Raw genomic sequence first — 18,205 nt, forward strand, 5'->3', positions numbered from 1 at the left:
ACGGACTTCGGGCATAGCGAGAGTTTAATGATGCTTACTTCTTCATAAAACTTACTTACTTTTTTACTGTATACTGCTACTCCTGCTGCTCCTGCTGCTGCTGCTCCTTATCTTCGTCCTCGTTCTGGTTCTTGTCCTCTCCTATTCCTCGTCCTCCTTCTCCTCCTTTCCTTTCCTTTCCTTTCTTTCCTCATCATCATTTTTCTAAATTTGTGTTGCTGTAATCTCGTTTTTTTTTATTTTCTTTTTATTTTGTGTACATTATCATTAGTGTGTGTGTGTGTGTGTGTGTGTGCGCGCGATTGTGTTTCTTCTTTCCATTATTCGCGTTCTTTTTTTCATTCCATTCATATTTTATTCGTATTCTTACCATTATTACCATTATTACCATTGCTTTCCTCCTCCTCCTCCTCCTCCTCTAATCATCTACAAAAATGTGTGAGTAAATGTCTCTCACAGGTAAAGTATGAGCAGTAATGAGGCCCCGGAAGCTTCTTTACCTGTGAGTCGGGCACACCTGGGAAGCCTCACGCCCCTATGCTCAACCTCCTCCTCTTTGTCGTCGTTGTCGTCTTCTTCGCCTTCTTCCCCTTCACAATGTTTCGGAATGTTTCAAATGTTTCTTCTTCCTCTTCTTTTCTTCTTTTTTTCTTTTCTTCTTCTTCTTCTTCTTCTTCTTCTTCTTCTTCTTCTTCTTCTTCTTCTTCTTCTTCTTCTTCTTCTTCTTCTTCTTCTTCTTCTTCTTCTTCTTCTTCTTCTTCTTCTTCTTCTTCTTCTTCTTCTTCTTCTCCTTCTTCTTGCTCTTCTTGTTCTTCTTCTTTGTTTTCATCTTCCTCATCTTGTATTCTTCCTCCTCCTGTTCATCCTCCTCGTCTTCGTTGTCTTTTTCTCCTCCTCCTCCTCCTCCTCCTCCTCCTCCTCTCACCGGCCCACCCTCCACCCTTCTACTTACTAACAACCCACAAACTCCTTTTTCCCTCTCCCTCCTCGTATTTCTCTTTCCTTCTCATCATTTACTCCTCATTAAGCGTCCCATACTTTCATCATTTTCCTCTCTGTTTCCCCTCACCGGCCCTCCCTTGTCCTCTTTCCTTACCTCTTTTTTTTTTCTCGTACTCTCTTCAGTTCTACTTTTTTTCTCTTCCATACTACTTTTTTCTTCTCTTTTCTCCTTTCTCTCTTTTTTTTCCTCCTCCTTAACGTCACCTACTTCACCTGATAGGCATCGTTTGTCCCGAAGCAGGTGGAGGAGGAGGAGGAAGAGGAAGAGGAGAAGGAAGAGGAGGAGGAAAAGGAGTTGGAGACGGAACTAAAATAGGAAAAGCCAACATTTTTGTCATAGTCTGATAAATTGTCGTCATTATCATTGTCATTGTCATCTTCATTATCGTCTTTGTTTACTTAGTTTCATTAGGGAGTGTCGTCTTTATTGTCATCATCGTCATTATCTTTCTTTTTGGGGTATTTGTCATCATTATCATAATCATCCTTGTCGTCTTAATCATTATCATCGTTTTCATTGTCCTCCTCTCCCTCCTCCTCCTCCTCCTCTTCCCCTTCATCATCACCATCACCACTATCACCACCACCTCTCTTGTCACTGTCAACCTCATCGTCACAGCAGTACGAAACCTCTCTCTCTCTCTCTCTCTCTCTCTCTCTCTCTCTCTCTCTCTCTCTCTCTCTCTCTCTCTCTCTCTCTCTCTCTCTCTCTCTCTCTCTCTCTCTCTCTCTCCTTTTTTCCCTTTCTTTCTTTACTCACTGAATATTTTCGAATATTCTGCTTGGCGAAAAAAATTTAAATTATGCCTGATTTTCCATGGCATTACTTCCCACTACCTGTCCCTCCCTCCCCCTCACCCCATCTCACTCCCTACCCACCATAACCCTATCTCCTCCTCCTCCTCCTCCTCCTCCTCCTCCCCCAATCCACTCGTTTTCACAGCCGGTCTCTCTTTTTTTTTTTTTCTTTGTTATCTTTTGAATAGGAATGAGGTTTATCATTGTGTTTTTTGTTTCTATTGTGTTTTTATTGCACGTGACAAATTCCTGCTGGTACAAAATTCTCGTTCTCTTTGCATTCTTTCATTCAGATATTTTTCAATGTAATCTTTTATGTTTTTTTTTTTTATGATTTCCAGCTTTTTATGTGTGTGTGTGTGTGTGTGTGTGTGTGTGTCTGTTTTTGTGGTGGTTAGAATATCTCTCTCAAGGGTTTTTTTTCTTTTTTCTTGTCTTTTTTGTTTCTTTCTTCATTCCCTTTTATCTTTTTATCTCTTTTTTATCTCTCTTTTTTCTCTTGGACTCTTCCAGTTTCACGGCTTTGCTTTCTGAAGTGTTATCATCAGTAGTAGAGACTTTTATTTAATTGTGGTGCAATCTTCTTCTTTTTCTTCTTTTTCTTCTTTCTACTTCTTCTTTTTCTTCTTCTTCTTCTTCTTCTTCTTCTTCTTCTTCTTCTTCTTCTTCTGACACTGTCTTCAATAAGTTTCGTTGCTATTCATTTCATCTCCTACTCTTCCTCCTCCTCCTCCTGCTCCTCCTCCTCCTCCTCCTCCTCCTCCTCCTCCTCCTCCTCCTCCTCCTCCTCCTCCTCCTCCTCCTACTCCTCCATTTCCTTTTTCCGGCCAGCTTCGGTTAAAGGGAAGGGAGGATGGAGAGTGGCCTTCTTCTGTACTATGCTGTCTCTCCCACTAATAGCGTAGAATAATTACTCAAACATACTAGTAAGGACCTCAAGATTTGTTATTGTTTGGATTTCCTTTGTACTCCTCCTCCTTCTCCACCAGCACATCTCTTACATTAAATCAGATTATAATTTATAGGGAGCCATGAGCCAACTGTTCGTTCTTCCTTTGCATTCCATTGTGTTCCCTCTCCTCGTCCTCCCGCAGAAGTGGAAGGAGGGCAAAAGGGAGTCTGATTTTCTATTCTGCTCTCGTCCCCTTACATCGACTGCTAGACGGATAGTGTAACTTTAATGGGTAAATCTAGGCTCTTACTTAAATAATTTTGTTCACCCTCCCTCCCACATCTTCCCTTCATTGTTGCTGTTGTTCGCTACTTTGCATTCTGGGTAACTTCATTTAGAATCTTCTTTCGTTTTCTTTCTGTGACTCAGTTTTGGTTAGTTTTTTTTTTTTTTATGCAGTCCTGTTTCGCTAAGTTTTGTTTGCTCTCTCTCTCTCTCTCTCTCTCTCTCTCTCTCTCTCTCTCTCTCTCTCTCTCTCTCTCTCTCTCTCTCTCTCTCTCTCTCTCTCTCTCCCCTGCTCCTTTTTTTTTAGTCTTCTTCCATCTCCTCTTTCACACTTTTTGTATTGTTCTCATGTTTCACTTTGCTCTAGTTTTGCCAGTCGCTTGTTTTCATGTGGATTTTACGTGGCTGCTCTTCATCATATGTATATATATTTTGTTTCCTTGTTTCCCATGTTTCAGGTCTTCCCTTTCTTCATGCATATTTATATACTTTCTTCCATTTCTTTTACCAGTCTGCTGTTGTATTTTTTTTTTCTTTTCTTTCTTTTACATTAATTAAATTTCATTCAGCTGAAACTCACGCCGCTCCCTGATGTTTATTTTTTTGGCAACATTCTCTCTCTCTCTCTCTCTCTCTCTCTCTCTCTCTCTCTCTCTCTCTCTCTCTCTCTCTCTCTCTCTCTCTCTCTCTCTCTCTCTCTCTCTCTCTCCAGTGGGAAATTTCTTCTCTTTCTTCGTGTGATCTAAATTGGTTCCATGTATCTGATTCAATTGTGCCTGTCGACACCCGCCTGCTCCCTGGGCTCGGATGGCTCGCCACTCTCACAGTCCTCCCTTTGAGAACACTCGATCGATGCCCTCGCAGTCTGCTCCCGGAGCCTCTTGGTGCACCTGAGCTACCAAAGAGAGAGAGAGAGAGAAAGAGAAAGAGAAAGAAAGGTGGAAGGGGAGGAGTAGGTAGGCAGGCAGACGAACCTTCCTCTCTTTCCTCTCTTTCCACTTTGCAGTCAAAATTTTTCATAAGGAATACTTTTTTTTTTCTTTTTTTCTATTTTTTTTAGGCAAGAATTTTTCCAGGGCAGGAATTTGCATGGTTTTCCTCTTCTGGTCTTGTCTGGACCGGCGGATTCAATGCTGATGAGGCTGAGGTTTGATCACTTTCCGCTCCCTCTGCTCGTCTGAATAATTGAGCTGGGGCTGTGAATATACCTGCTTCATACGGACGACATGCATACGATCTCTCTCTCTCTCTCTCTCTCTCTCTCTCTCTCTCTCTCTCTCTCTCTCTCTCTCTCTCTCTCTCTCTCTCTCTCTCTCTCTCTCTCTCTCACACACACACACACATACACATTCGTTCTGTTTATTTTGTAAGGTTAGGAAAAGCGCATGTGTCTTATCTATCTTTCACCCGTTTTTTTAGTGCGTGTCAGAGGGAATGTGTGTGTTTGAATACCTTTTCCGAGGCACCTGCGCCCCCTCTCCGGCCACCCGCACCCTGCCATCACGCCCCATCCCGGTCATCACTCTTTTATCCATCACTTTTCATCCCTCGGTTCCTCAGATTTTATTTCCTTGACTTTGCATCATCCATCACCCTCCTTGTGTTCCTTGTTCATATCTGCCCTTCGTTACTTTCTCTTTGTTTTCTTGCGCTTCCTCGTTCAGTGTGTGTGTGTGTGTGTGTGTGTGTGTGTGTGTGTGTGTGTGTGTATCTATATGTTTGTCTCTCTGTATCTGCTTGTCTCTCTCTCTTTCTGTATCTGCTTCTCTCTCTCTCTCTCTCTCTCTCTCTCTCTCTCTCTCTCTCTCTCTCTCTCTCTCTCTCTCTCTCTCTCTCTCTCTCTCTCTCTCTCTAACGTTGTTTACTCGCAGATTTTAATGAATTAACAGATATCCTCTTTATAAACTAACAATTCTCTCTGTCTGTCTCTCTCTCTCTCTCTCTCTCTCTCTCTCTCTCTCTCTCTCTCTCTCTCTCTCTCTCTCTCTCTCTCTCTCTCTCTCTCTCTCTCTCTCTCTCTCTCTCTCTCTCCTCCCCTTCCCTCCCTTCCCCTCCCCTCCCCTCCTCCTTCCCTCTACGTCTTCATCCACAGCATGCATTACCCACCGCAACCTCCATATCAATCACCACTGCAGTACCTCATCCCCTCCTCATCCATCACTCTTCGCGTCCATCAGCTGGAGCGTGCGGGCAGTGGTTAGTGTCGATCACACGCAAATCCGTTGTTAGGGTGATTTGGTGTCCTTTTTTGGGGGGCCACACACTCCGCCCCGCCCCTCCCGCCCTTCCTGCCCAGTATGCGAGTGTTGTGGTAATCCTTCCATTTGTGTTGCGACCCAAATTACCAGAGGAATTGTGGGGCTCGAAATTTGCGGGAATGTTTTTGATATTTTTCCGGTTGCGTCGTGAGAGCTTGGCCATAGGAGGGAGGGGGAAAAATCATTACTCCGCCCCACGCACGTTTGAAAGAGAGTTGAGAGAGAGAATTGAGAGAGAGAGAGAGAGAGAGAGAGAGAGAGAGAGAGAGAGAGAGAGAGAGAGAGAGAGAGAGAGAGAGAGAGAGTGGGATGAAGAGAAAGTGTGATTTGTATATTCTAGGATGAAAGGATATTGTTTCTTTGGTATTGCTGGCATTATCTGTATTTCACAGCCACCGCTCTATTTTCGTTTCACTACGTATTTCATGTGTTTTCATTTCCAGAATGTGTCTCGCCGCGCCCATCTGCCCGGGCTACAGAGAAGTGTAGCAGCCTTCATCCTCCACAGAAACATTCCAAGACTGAATCTACCCAAGTTTGAATCATTCCCAGCATTCCAAGTCTATTGAGAAGGTCTTGCTGATTTTTTCTCAGACTCCCACAAGGTAAAGTTGAAGGTGACGTTGTCTTCGTGCGTGGCCACCGCGGCTCCTGCTTGAATGAAAGTACTCAGCTGGGCCGTGGCCGTCCTTGAATGGACTCGTAAACAGATGTCGTTGGTGAGAGTTGTCATTCAGGGAACAGCATGACTGGCTGAGTGAGAGCGTCATCAGCACAGTGAGGGTGCCAGTGAGTGGCTCAGCCTTGAGAGAGACGCTCTCTAGTGAAGCGTAGTGCACGTCGTGGTGCTCGTGAGGCGTTGGCAGGAGGAGGAAAAGCACGATTTGACATCTCTTAAGTTGGGCGTGATTAGGGCGGCCCATGAGCTTGTGGGCGGCATGAGCTGGGTGGGTGTCCCGCCCAGGGGTCGCGGCTGCCGTCAGCAGCGGGGACCATGAACACGGGGCCGGGCTGCCGTGCCCCGCTGTCTCCGCCCGGGGCCCGCACCGTCTGGCTCTGGGTCTGGCTCTGGGCCCTTGCCTTCACCCACCTTGGGGCCCTCGCTGATTGTCCGAAAGTGTGTGAGTGCAAGTGGCGTGACGGCAAGGAGGTGGTGACGTGCCGCGACGCGCATTTCATCGATATTCCGCGGGGCCTCGACCCTTCCACCCAGGTGCTGGATCTGCGCCACAACAATCTCAAAATCCTTCCTCGAGACTCCTTTGTGTACACGGGCCTCGTCAACCTACAGAAGGTGTGGCTTAACTTTTGCAATTTGATCAAGCTAGAGGAAGGCGCCTTCAGGATGCTCAACAATGTGGTAGAGTTGGACCTCAGCAACAATTACCTGCAGGGCGTTCCGTCAGACGCGTTGGCAGACCTCCCTGGGCTGCGGGTTCTGCGGATGGCCCACAACGGTCTCACCGTCCTCCCCGCCTCCGCCTTCCTGCCCGTCCCTGACCTGGTGCAGCTTGACCTCAGTCACAATACCATCTCGGAAATCGAGAGCGGTGCACTCAGGTCCCTCGCCAGTCTCGGGGTGCTCAACCTTTCCGGCAACAAGCTGGCGTCACTGGACGCCGACGAGTTGAAGGCTTTAGTGTCGCTACGTGTAGCTCACATGGACGGCAATCCGTGGCGCTGCGATTGTCACCTGAGACCTCTGAGCAAGTGGATGCAGGCAAGGAATTTGGCTGCAACAATTCCTCCAGTGTGTTCTTTTCCGCGCTGGTTGTCAGGTAACAACTGGCAGCTTCTTGATGAAGATGAATTCGTGTGCGCTCCGGTAGTAACGGCCGTGGCTCCCCGAGTGTTGGCAGCTGAGGGCGAAAACGTGTCGTTGGCGTGCCGTGTGGAGTCCGAAGTAGAAACGACCATCACGTGGCTGGTTGGAGACGCCCCGCTGCAGAACGCAACAGAGGCGCAGCGGTATATGGTGGTGGAGGTGTTCGGTCCCCAGCATCCAGTGTATGTCTCAAACCTCACCATCTCAGACGTAGCCCCTTTTGACCAGGGGACGTACAGGTGTTTGGCAGAAAACCGAGCTGGAAGGGGTGAGGTCAATTTAACGCTACAAGTGTCACACGAGGTGGCGGAGGTCCGTGTGGCCACAGTGGACGACTCCTATTACATGAAGGGCGGCGTCGTCGGGGGCATTTCCATCTTCGCAGTAGTGTTGTTGGCATCCTGCCTTCTTATCTATTGTAAGGTCCGAAGTACTCGGCGGCCGCGCCAGGAAGATGACAAATTGGTCACTCCACAGACCTCGAGGGGGTCTGACGGGGGTGAGCACCATACACTGACTGGCTACCAGGTTGTCCCCACCAGCGACATGGAGGAGCAGTCTTCCTCTCGTAGGTCTCAACAAATACAGCCGCCTTGGATGTTAAGGGAGGCCTCTGCTCCTGGTAAAGCTTTGGAAGCAAGCGGAGCGGAAGGTCGGCGACAGGAATCCGTGGACGTTCCTGTGACTCACCCAATAGCTGCCCCGAGCACGGTCTCGTATGTTGAAATCCCCAAGTCTGGTGTCGGAACAGTGAGAACAACCCTCGAAGACCCAACTCGCTGGAAGGACCCGCTTGTCTACCACAGCAGAGACGTCTTGCTACACAGGCTGTGTGGCCGCTCGGCATCTCAAGCTGCTACAGCAAGCACCAATGGAGGACACTACCCCGACCTCCTCGATCTGCCACCACAGCAACAATTTCAGCAGCAGCAGGAGATGCAGCAACACGCCACATACCTACCGCTGCACACACCCAACCCGTCCTACTGTACCCTACCTAGAACGTAAGTTGCTCACATTTTTTCCTTCATAGTTTAGTTCTGTTTTTTTTTTTTTTTTACAGCAGCTGGAATGCCGCAGCGATGCACCGCACTGCACTCTCCGGCCATAAAGCTGCTCCGGAACTCTTACCCACCGAACTAGCCAGCCTGCCATGTTATACAGACTACCCATTAGGTTTACATTGCTTTTATACACAACACCACAATGACAGGTATTCCTCCCAAGACACGGCTACAAACTAACAGTGGTGCGCCCTACTTCCTTCAGAGGTGACTGCAGCCATTCGCGTAAAGGAAATACCGTAGCTTCCACTATTATGCCCTCTTCCACATGTTATATATCCCCATTTCTCTCTCTCTCTCTCTCTCTCTCTCTCTCTCTCTCTCTCTCTCTCTCTCTCTCTCTCTCTCTCTCTCTCTCTCTCTCTCTCGCTTTCTCTCTCATCCTTTAATTTTACCCCTTTTACTTGTTATTTTCTTCCTCTTTTCATTTTCTTCCTCTCTCCTTACTTTCTTCATAATTTTCTTGTTGAACCTCACTTTTTTTGGAAGCTTCTGTCATGCGATACCCTTCTCCCTCCCTCCTACGTAAACCTTGCCTTCCTGCTGCCTTCCTCCATCCATCCTCTTTCATCCCTCCTTCCTCTCCTCTTTCATCCATCCCTTCCTTCTTCTCTCCTCTTCCATGCTATCGGTGTCTTCTTCCTTCCTTCACTCTCTCGTCTGCCTACCACCCTCCTCGTCCCCCTGCTTTCCTTTCCTGCCCTTCCAATCTGCACCCCACGAATATAACTCGCCTCAGATGTGCTCAATCATTTTTCGCACAGCCATGTACATATATAAGACCTTTTCTCCCCACCTATTTCTTGCCTGGCTTCATCCTCTCCTCCTTCCCTGCCCTGAATGTAGAGGCATTGCGTTCTCATAGCATCGCTCAGTTCATTAGGTACTTGTCATACTGATGGAACCAGTTTACCAGTTTTCAGGGCATAGTGTGCTAAGCTTATTTTCAAAGTGGTGTTGTCCATAAATGTTTACTATAAATCGTTTATCTTGAGACAAACGTCAAGGTTTCCAAAAAATTAGGTAGAAATTATTTATTATAAAAGTCCTGTTATGTTATTTTCTTTAAAACGAGTATTGTGACAGACGAGCAGTGACTATACTCTATTACCAATTGGTTGCCTCCGCTAGGCGAACGCGCGGTCAAGGCGACGCCCCGACCAGAGCGGAAGAGGAGGAAGCGGCGACGGTGGCGGTGAATGCGGCGGCGCCAGCGGCGACGGTGACAGGCAAGGCGGGTCACCACCACCACCATCACCACCACCACCTCCAGTACCAGCCGCAACTGCCGCCACCACTGCCTCACCACCTGCACGAGACCGCCAGCTACAGGTGAATCTTGAGCAGTACTGACACACACACACACACACACACACACACACACACACACACCATTATGTTTGAAACCACTCACAGTAATTTTAAACTAAAGTAATTCAGTAGCTGTTGACAAAGATTTACACACACACACACACACACACACACACCACACACACACACACACACACACACACACACGAAAATTCAAAAATAAAAATGAAGTTCAACTAAACCCGGACGGTAAAAAAAATTTTTGCTTAAAATGTTTGCAAAACAAGATTGAATTTCAATGATGCAGAGGATTACCAGTGAGGTCAAAATCACAGATAAAGGAAAAATCATCAGAATGCACATTTCCTCAACCCGAATTAAAAAAAAATAACTCTTGCAGGTCCTCTAGCGCCCTCAATCTAGCGCTGAGCGAAGCTGCCTGTCACGCCTACGCCCACATCCCGCCCCACGCCCTGCCCCAGTGTCCTCCCGCCACCCACCACACCGGCCACCACCCGCAACGCCAGGCAGGACCTCATATTGGCGCACAGGTCAGTCCCCCTTGCTCTCCCGCATTCGTTTTCTGTTGAGTACTGGAGCCGCAGGGAGGACTCGTGGGAAGGTTAACATGAGTGGAGAATATTGTCTGTCTTCGAGGCGTGACCAAGTTGATTCTCATTATTTTTTTTCCAGCATCACAAGTCTCTCTCTCTCTCTCTCTCTCTCTCTCTCTCTCTCTCTCTCTCTCTCTCTCTCTCTCTCTCTCTCTCTCTCTCTCTCAAAAGTCTTCTGATATACCAGTCGGTCAGTACCCTGGTTTTGTAAGACAATGGGCATTATCAGACGTTATTAAAATCAAGAGAAAATGGAGGAATTCAGTAATCTGTCTATTTTAGAAAGCAGTGAGCAGATTAGAAGTGTTCAAATCATAGGAAAATACAAAATGCAGCATAGTGCAGCACGTTACTCTGTTTCTGCTCACGATTGTACTGTAACTGACGTAGCGGCGGTACCATTAGTCAGCCTGAACTGATGCCTGGACCTTGGCCGGACCTCCACGTCGGTCTTGGAGGTATTTCAGGAAAGCCGTCTTTGTGATGGTGGGAAGACTGATGGCGGGGATTGGATAATGAGGCAGTCACTGGGCGAATCCTTGCTCGTGCCTCAAGTTCTTTCAGCCCTCCTCCAGGTGGCCTCAACCCTGCTGAACCATCTCAAACTGCGTCATGAATTGTAAGAATGCAGTGGCCAAGGTCTCCATTCACAAACCTTTCGGCGTGTTTTCTTGACAACTTTCAGCAATCTAAGGAGTTTCAGTGGGTGTTTTCATGATTCTACTGATAGTACGAGAATTTTATATCGTCAGTGGAAGAAAACACTCATGGAAATAAGACTATTCCTATCTCTGGTCATTGAAAATGGTCCTTATGAGAGACAAGTATTCAGGAATACAAGCCTAAATCTTGTGTTTCCTTACAGGTGTTTGATTCCTGAATGTGGTTAACATATATGGTTTTATTTCAGCAGCAATTCACTTTTCTTCTGAACTCTATAAGCTAGAAAATTGTTTAGGCAGAGCTTGATAGATTTTGTTACTTCAAATGAAGGGTTGCAGGAAAGCTTAGTCGTTTGTATAGACAAGCGCTGGTGAGAGAAGTCGGAGGCTACCGTAAGATTGATCTAGTCTGGCTTAAATTTTACATATGGTGATCACAACACTTTATTATTGATCATTTAGCCCGAAAAAAAATAATAAAGTGTCCTTTACGCTGCCAGGATTTAGCAATGCCTTCAGCCTTTATCAAGGAGACCAGACAGCCTGACGGGATTTGCATAGGAGAAACAATCTGTCGAAAATGGAGTAACACGAAGTCTGGTGATGAAATTGTCGCCGTAATGTAATAAAAAATAGTTGATCACTCAGAAATATCATGCAATACACTCACTGTGGCTTGAAATTCAACCCCCAAGGAATGGAAGATAAAGAAATAAACTCTACACAAACACACGACCACAAAATTTCTCTTCGCGGCGAAATAGCGAGACGTGTTTTGGATGTTACACGAACGTAAGCGCTCCCGCTTGTCGGCGTTTGAGCAATCACGGCGTGGACTTGCTTGTTGATTCCTAGACATCGACCAGGCTGTGATGTAGAGACTGCAGAAAAGTGTGCGTGCGTGTGTGTGTGTGTGTGTGTGTGTGTGTGTGTGTGTGTGTGTGTGTGTGTGTGTGTGTTTTCGGAGCGAGCTTTTGCATTTTTTTTTCTTTTTCATCCGTTTCGTTTTCCAAGGTGTCGCTTTGTTAGTCTTCGCCATTTTTTTCTTGCCTTTCCTGCGGCTTCGCTTTCTCTTGGTATCTTTTTATTCTCTTCTCTAAGCATTGCCCCAAGACAGGATACTCATATAAGCTATTCCTGCTCATTTTTTCCTTCTTTTTTTTTCACTAAAACACTTTAAAGAACAATCTCAAATACGTTTATTTCTCTTCGACACGTTTGTATTTAAGAGAATAACTAACGCTACTTAGTGTGATGTGCAAAAAGGCATGAAAGCTTCTCCAATACGTACAATCTAATTTGCTGTCTATAATGGACGAGACAATTACTCACAGACGAATTGTATTTAGAGTGGAACTGCTTTTGCTATCGCTATGTACGACACTTTCCATACAAACCTACGTAACTATTTCCACAAATCCTACCAATCGTACTATGCCTCTCACGATACTTTCCACCTTTTTCTCTCTCCTTTTCTCTCTTTTTGTTAATTTGTTTTGGACTTATTCACCAGACTTGCTGAAAGAAACGCAGTAGAAAACTCACAGCAAAGGACAGAGCAACTACAAGGACGGTAGAGAGAAGCAGGTAGCAATAATGTATATCCTTGTAGAGTGGAAGGAAGGGAGGGCTGAAAGTAGTAGCCAGTATATAGAGATGGAGGATGGAGTGAGGAAAAGGAAGGAGGCATTATGGGAAGAGAAAGTAGACACGCACAGGAGAAAAGAAGGAGATAACGGCTTATAGTGAGTATATAGGTAGATTTAAAGGAAGGAGTAGATACGGGCGGCTGAGAGTGTAAGGCAATAATCAGGAAGTAAAGACAAAGATATATCAAAAGCTGAAGAGAGGAGCCGGATGCGGAGAGAGTGAGGGAATGACCAGGAAAGAGCATACACACCCACCCATACACACACACACACACACACACACACACACATCTCATAGCTACATCTCCCCGCTTCGATCCTAAAGTTCCCGCCACATCAAACCTGAGCTACATGGATGCCGGCCGGCGGGAAGAGCCATTCAAGAGAGAGAGAGAGAGAGACGTGTAGCTATTGGAAAGTACGAAAAGTAAGACCCTCGCATTAACATAGTATTCCTGCTACCACCACGTAATCTACAAAACCCTCCCGCTCTCTCCTCTCTTCCATTCCTCTCCCATGTTTGAATTTGTTACGGGTCTGAAGTTTTTCCTCTTAATTTCGAGCCGACCTTTGAACACTGGCAATAATACCCGTCCATAAATTCGACAACACTTTCATTTGGATATTGGAGAGGCAAATAGATGGCGGGCATAAAGAGAGGGAGATTATTGATTCATGTTGAAATCAAGATATTTAGTGCATCGTTAAGGGTTCTTTATGAGCTCGGGTGGAGGAGCAGCGCAGCCATATACCGCTAACACTGCCAGCCGCCGCCACCATCCCTCTGCTAGCTCAGGCTCCGGGGTATGGAAATGCAATGATGAAGCGTGGCGACTCTCTCTCTCTCTCTCTCTCTCTCTCTCTCTCTCTCTCTCTCTCTCTCTCTCTCTCTCTCTCGGTCGCATGGTTGAGTTCCTTTTTTACCTTTTTCTTTTTTTTTTTTTTTGCTTTGATTTTCGTTGGTGTGTTTGGCCTTTCCTCTTTTTTTTCTTTTTCCTTTATTTTTTTTCGTTGTGCAGTTGTTGTTGTTGTTGTTGTTGTTGTTGTTGTTGTTGTTGTTGTTGTTGTTGTTGTTGTTGATATTACTCTTCATATTATTGCTTCATTATTATTGCTGGATTTCATGTCTCAGGGAAAGAAGCATTATTGCATTTTTCTCGCTATTATATATGTTTTTTTTTTCTTTTTTAAAGGTGAAAAATTCATTGCTCTGCTTCATTACACGGCTGAGTTCCCTTATATAAGTATATGCGCATATATACTTAATTTGATATACGTATACACTGCACTATACATCTGACGTATACCTAAAGACCTCCCTCCTCTACACACAAACACACACACACACACACACACACACACACACACACACACACACACACACACACACACACACACACACACACACACAGAGAGAGAGAGAGAGAGAGAGAGAGAAGCTTTTTTAATACGTTTGCCAGGCATCTTTCCTGAATCTCATCATTTCCTTCATTAGTTTTTCATTCCTCGTCCACGTTTTGCATATTTTACCGACACGGGAGAAAATCAGTCGCGTTATGTTGATGCAATTTTTTTCTTTTTTTTATTTTTTTTACCTTTGAAATTTCTGTCTGCTCCTTTCATCGCATATTTTTCTCTCTCTCTCTCTCTCTCTCTCTCTCTCTCTCTCTCTCTCTCTCTCTCTCTCTCTCGTATTTGAAGCTCATATTCTGATTATTTAGTGTTTGTGTGGCTCTTTTTTTATTATTTCTTCCCTGTATTTTTTTTTCCCCCGTTTTTTGCTTGTGTGTGTACCCGTTTTCTGTTCCTCGCAACGTTTTTCTGTTGCCTTTCCCTCAGTGATATATATTTTTTGGGGGTATTTGATTTATTTTCAGTTCTTATTTTCTACATTAACTTTCTTTTTATATTGTTGTTATTATCATGATTACGTTTTATTTTCTTTTTGTGCATTTTTTAGGATGAAATGTTTTTATTTCGGTGGATTATTGTTATCATCATCATTGCGCTATATTTTCTCTTTACATTTTTGCCAGGAAGTGTTTCTACATTGGTGCATTTCCCTGAGTATTTGCATTTTTCTTATTCCTTTTAGCATTTATTACTCAGCATTGGACGCGAGGGATAATTCAAAAAGGCACCAAATGACATCTTCATCTTAATGTCAGTGAGTTTTTCTCTCTCTCTCTCTCTCTCTCTCTCTCTCTCTCTCTCTCTCTCTCTCTCTCTCTCTCCTGTATAAATCTTATCTTTCTTTCATGTTCTTTTACTACGACTCCTCGCCTTTTGCTCTTATTCCCTTGCATCTTTGTTATTTTTTTCTTATATATGCTGATCTTCCCTCCCTCCTACATATATATTATTATTTTTGGGAGAAGTTTATTTTAACCACGAATCTTTTTTTTTTTCTTGCAATTCCTTCTCCTCTGTTTTTTTTTTACTATTTTTCATTCTTTTCTTGGATCGAATACTGAATTTTTCTTCCTTCTTGATGCTGAATGTATATTTTTTTTTATTTTCTTTTTTTTATTAATTTAAGTCACGACCCTTTCCTTTTGCTCATTTTTCTTTTCATTTTTCGTCTTCATGATTTTTCCCACCCATGAATCAATATATACTTCATGCTTTTCTCCCTATTTTACGTGATGGTTCAACAATTTTTAATCTTCATATTTTTAGTTTGCGGTTTTTTTTTTTTTTTCTCTTTTGACGAAGAATATTTGCCTTTTCTGTTATTCCTTTTGGCTTTACTCTTTTTTTTCCTCGTCTTTATTATTTTCTTCGTTCTTTTGAATCCAGTATACTTCACTTTTTTTTCTTTCCCTCTTGGATTTACGAGTAAATGTACATACCTTGCAATCTCAACCGAGTCCTTCCCAACAGACTCATCAGGAGAGCAAATAGACACGCCTGGTTTACAAGATTGCCCATTCAATTCCATGTGGCCTCCGCTAAGCATCCTCTTTTCCCATTACTTTATTATTTCCATTTTCATGAACATCCCAGAGCCTTGTATACACGCGAAACAACATCACACACATACACAGACACACACACGCACATAGACTATTCCTGACTATGTTGTTATCTCAGAAAGGTCATCGCAGCTTTCTAAGTACTTACTACCCACTCTATACCACTACACTCGGTTAGTCTCTACAATAAGCTTCTCTCGCTAACCAATCATTATCACGCTGTGTATAAGTAGGGTACTGTGAAAGGGCGTTCAGACTAGCACACGCCACTCACGTAGGGGTTTCAGTGGGGGTGCGTCAGTGAAAGGTTATCGCCTCTTAATAAGGAATATTGATGGTCACTTGTTTATCAGATATCTGCGGGTGTGTGTTGATAGAGTGTATAAAGGATTCCGATGGATTCCTGTTAGTCAATGGGATACAAAGGACTTGGATAGGGAACTGTTTATCAATGAGGAGTACAAAGGATATTAATGGCTGACTGTTTAAAGTTTAGCCAGGGGTGTTCCTCGATTAATGGAAGTACTAAGGGTATCGATGGGTTCTTGTTAGTGGGGATATAAAAGACTTAGAATATCAGTGGCTACCTGTTAATTTATCCATGGGTGTTCTTCAGTTAAATGGAGCACGAAAGGGTAACAATATTGGAGCTTTTGTTATTCAGTGGGTGCAGTTCCTCCTCAGACACCATAAATATGAGCACCATTATAAAAGTCACTGCAGTTCCGGACGAAATATTATGATCAGCAATGAGGAAAAAGGAGAAAATCTTGGCCTCCCTGAAAATTTCCCTTGCAGAATAAACATAACTCGACTTTTGTACACTGAAGCGTAACCTTTTTTTTTTTTTTTTCGGAATTTCGCGGTGAATTGGTGCAGTCTCGTTACGGGGGGAGTGGTGGATGATGGCTGTGATTTGCTGGCAGATGTGGAGAGTTCAGAGGATGTTGTGCAGCTTTTATATACGTTTTAGCTGCGTGTTGAAAGGATGTTACCTGCAGTATGTTTGTTTTTTGTTTTTTGTTTTTTTTTCTGTAAGTGTATTCTCTCTCTCTCTCTCTCTCTCTCTCTCTCTCTCTCTCTCTCTCTCTCTCTCTCTCTCTCTCTCTCTCTCTCTCTCTCTCTCTCTCTCTCTGGTATTATAACTGTGTTACTTGTTCATAAAGTTTCTGATAATATATTTTCTTTTTCTTTTTTTATGTGTGGGAATGTGTGTGTGTCTGTGTGTAAGTTTATTCCTTTTTGAGCTTGTTCCACTCTTCTTTTCACTTCCGATCCGGTCCTACTTTTTTTCTTCCTCTCTCACCTTCCCTTTCCTTCACCCTCCCCCTCCCAGGAGTCACTGTGCAGCGGTCAGCGGGGAGGGGGGCTGCGCGCCGGACCCTTACCGCTTCGAGTACCACGCGGCGCAGCTCGAGAAGTTCCTGAGGGAATACCGGTGTCTTCAGGAGCAGCTAATTCACATGAAGCAGTCTTACGAGGCCCAGCAGCTCCGGGGGTCGGCGCCAAGGTCAGTGCGGAGGTCACATGAAGGTAGCGCGGGCGGGTTTTGAGGATAATGGTTCAGTTACGCGCAAACACCTCGCGGTAATAGCGAGAATTTCGAATTGATTGGTCAGTCAAAGGCAAATGAGGTCAGTTATGGAAATTTAATCACTTGGTCAATGGAGAGTCACATTGGGTCATTATTTTAGAACGTGTGAGAGTTGGTGCGGAGAGAGAGAGAGAGAGAGAGAGAGAGAGAGAGAGAGAGAGAGAGAGAGAGAGAGAGAGAGAGAGAGAGAGACTAACTCCTCTCCCACCTCCTGCAGACTCGACTGTTGTTCTGAGAGTCCAGGCACCGTTGCAGCACCACAAGGCATCACAGTCACGCAGCACGGCACAGTCTCCCAGCCTCACCCCGCAGCCTCCCCTCCACTCGGCACCTCCCAGTCGCCCCACGCCTCCACCCCACAGTCTAATGTCACCGCTTCACCGCCGCACGCCGCCTCCTCACCACCCCTCTCTGTTTCCCTGCCTCCCTGCTCGGCACCTTTATCTTACGTCACAGCGCCCTCCCCGCACGTCACCGCACCTCTGTACATCATTACTTCTCCTCCCATCATCACTGCCCCTCCACCGTCTCTAGAGGATTTACCGCCTCCATTAGACGTCATCCCGCCTCCCTGTGAGCTCCTGCCACCGCCCTGTGAAATTCTGCCACCCCCTGTTACCTCGTCAGTCTCTCGCAACTCTAAATCCCCGCCTCCTGCACGGCCCACCACCACTAGCACTCCCCCTCCCACCTCCTCCTCATCGTCCTTATCCTCGTCCTCATCCTCCAGAGGTCCCAGCAAGAGTTCCAAGTCTCACAGTAGCGGCCACCACTCCTTCAGCGACTCCCCAGGGCCCGCCGCCGGCAGACACCCACCCTCGGGAGGTTCCGCAGCTGAGCCTCTAAAATCCATCCTGAAAAAGCCATCTGAGACAGCCAAACATCATCAGCAGCAGCAACAGCAACAGCAGCAACAAAAACACAAGCAGAATACAAGTGCCTCAACCGCCGCCCCTGCCCGCCAGTAGCACCATCACCACCACGTCCTCCTCTTCCACCTCCTCTCCTTCTCCTCTTCCTCGCCCTCCAGCACCCAGCTGCAGGTAAGTAAAGCAAGCATTACGAAATTATACTTTTGCTCTCAAAGATGAAAGAAGCGCACACACACACACACACACACACACATACACACTCAAGGCCAAGAGACACTTTTACATGGCATTTCATAACTTGAGCATTTTTCTGTTCAGTTCTGTTTGCTTTTGTTCACGTAAAGGCTGTCTGCCGTCCTGCCCTTCATTTCCCCCAAGCCTCGCCTTGCTCTTTGTAAGGATTA

The 18,205-nt window shown here is 45.4% G+C and overlaps 1 protein-coding gene across 4 annotated transcripts in view; it reads left to right on the plus strand.

Moving 5' to 3' along the window:
* LOC135106062 (uncharacterized) overlaps positions 1-18,205 on the plus strand; it is a 205,883-nt gene that overhangs the window by 167,301 nt on the left and 20,377 nt on the right. For 2 of the 4 annotated variants that reach the window (XM_064014904.1, XM_064014905.1), the window contains exons 4-8: positions 5,679-8,064; positions 9,256-9,456; positions 9,836-9,986; positions 16,672-16,845; positions 17,660-17,972. In XM_064014904.1, the coding sequence (XP_063870974.1) occupies positions 6,230-8,064; positions 9,256-9,456; positions 9,836-9,986; positions 16,672-16,845; positions 17,660-17,692 (2,394 nt within the window). In that variant the 5' untranslated portion in view covers positions 5,679-6,229 and the 3' untranslated portion in view covers positions 17,693-17,972. Of the gene's footprint in view, positions 1-5,678; positions 8,065-9,255; positions 9,457-9,835; positions 9,987-16,671; positions 16,846-17,146; positions 17,973-18,205 lie in introns of all 4 variants that reach the window. The other 2 variants (XM_064014906.1, XM_064014907.1) reach the window with 2 other exon arrangements.

Source organism: Scylla paramamosain, chromosome 12 (genome assembly GCF_035594125.1).
Source record: "Scylla paramamosain isolate STU-SP2022 chromosome 12, ASM3559412v1, whole genome shotgun sequence".
In the NCBI taxonomy this organism is placed as follows: domain Eukaryota; kingdom Metazoa; phylum Arthropoda; class Malacostraca; order Decapoda; family Portunidae; genus Scylla; species Scylla paramamosain.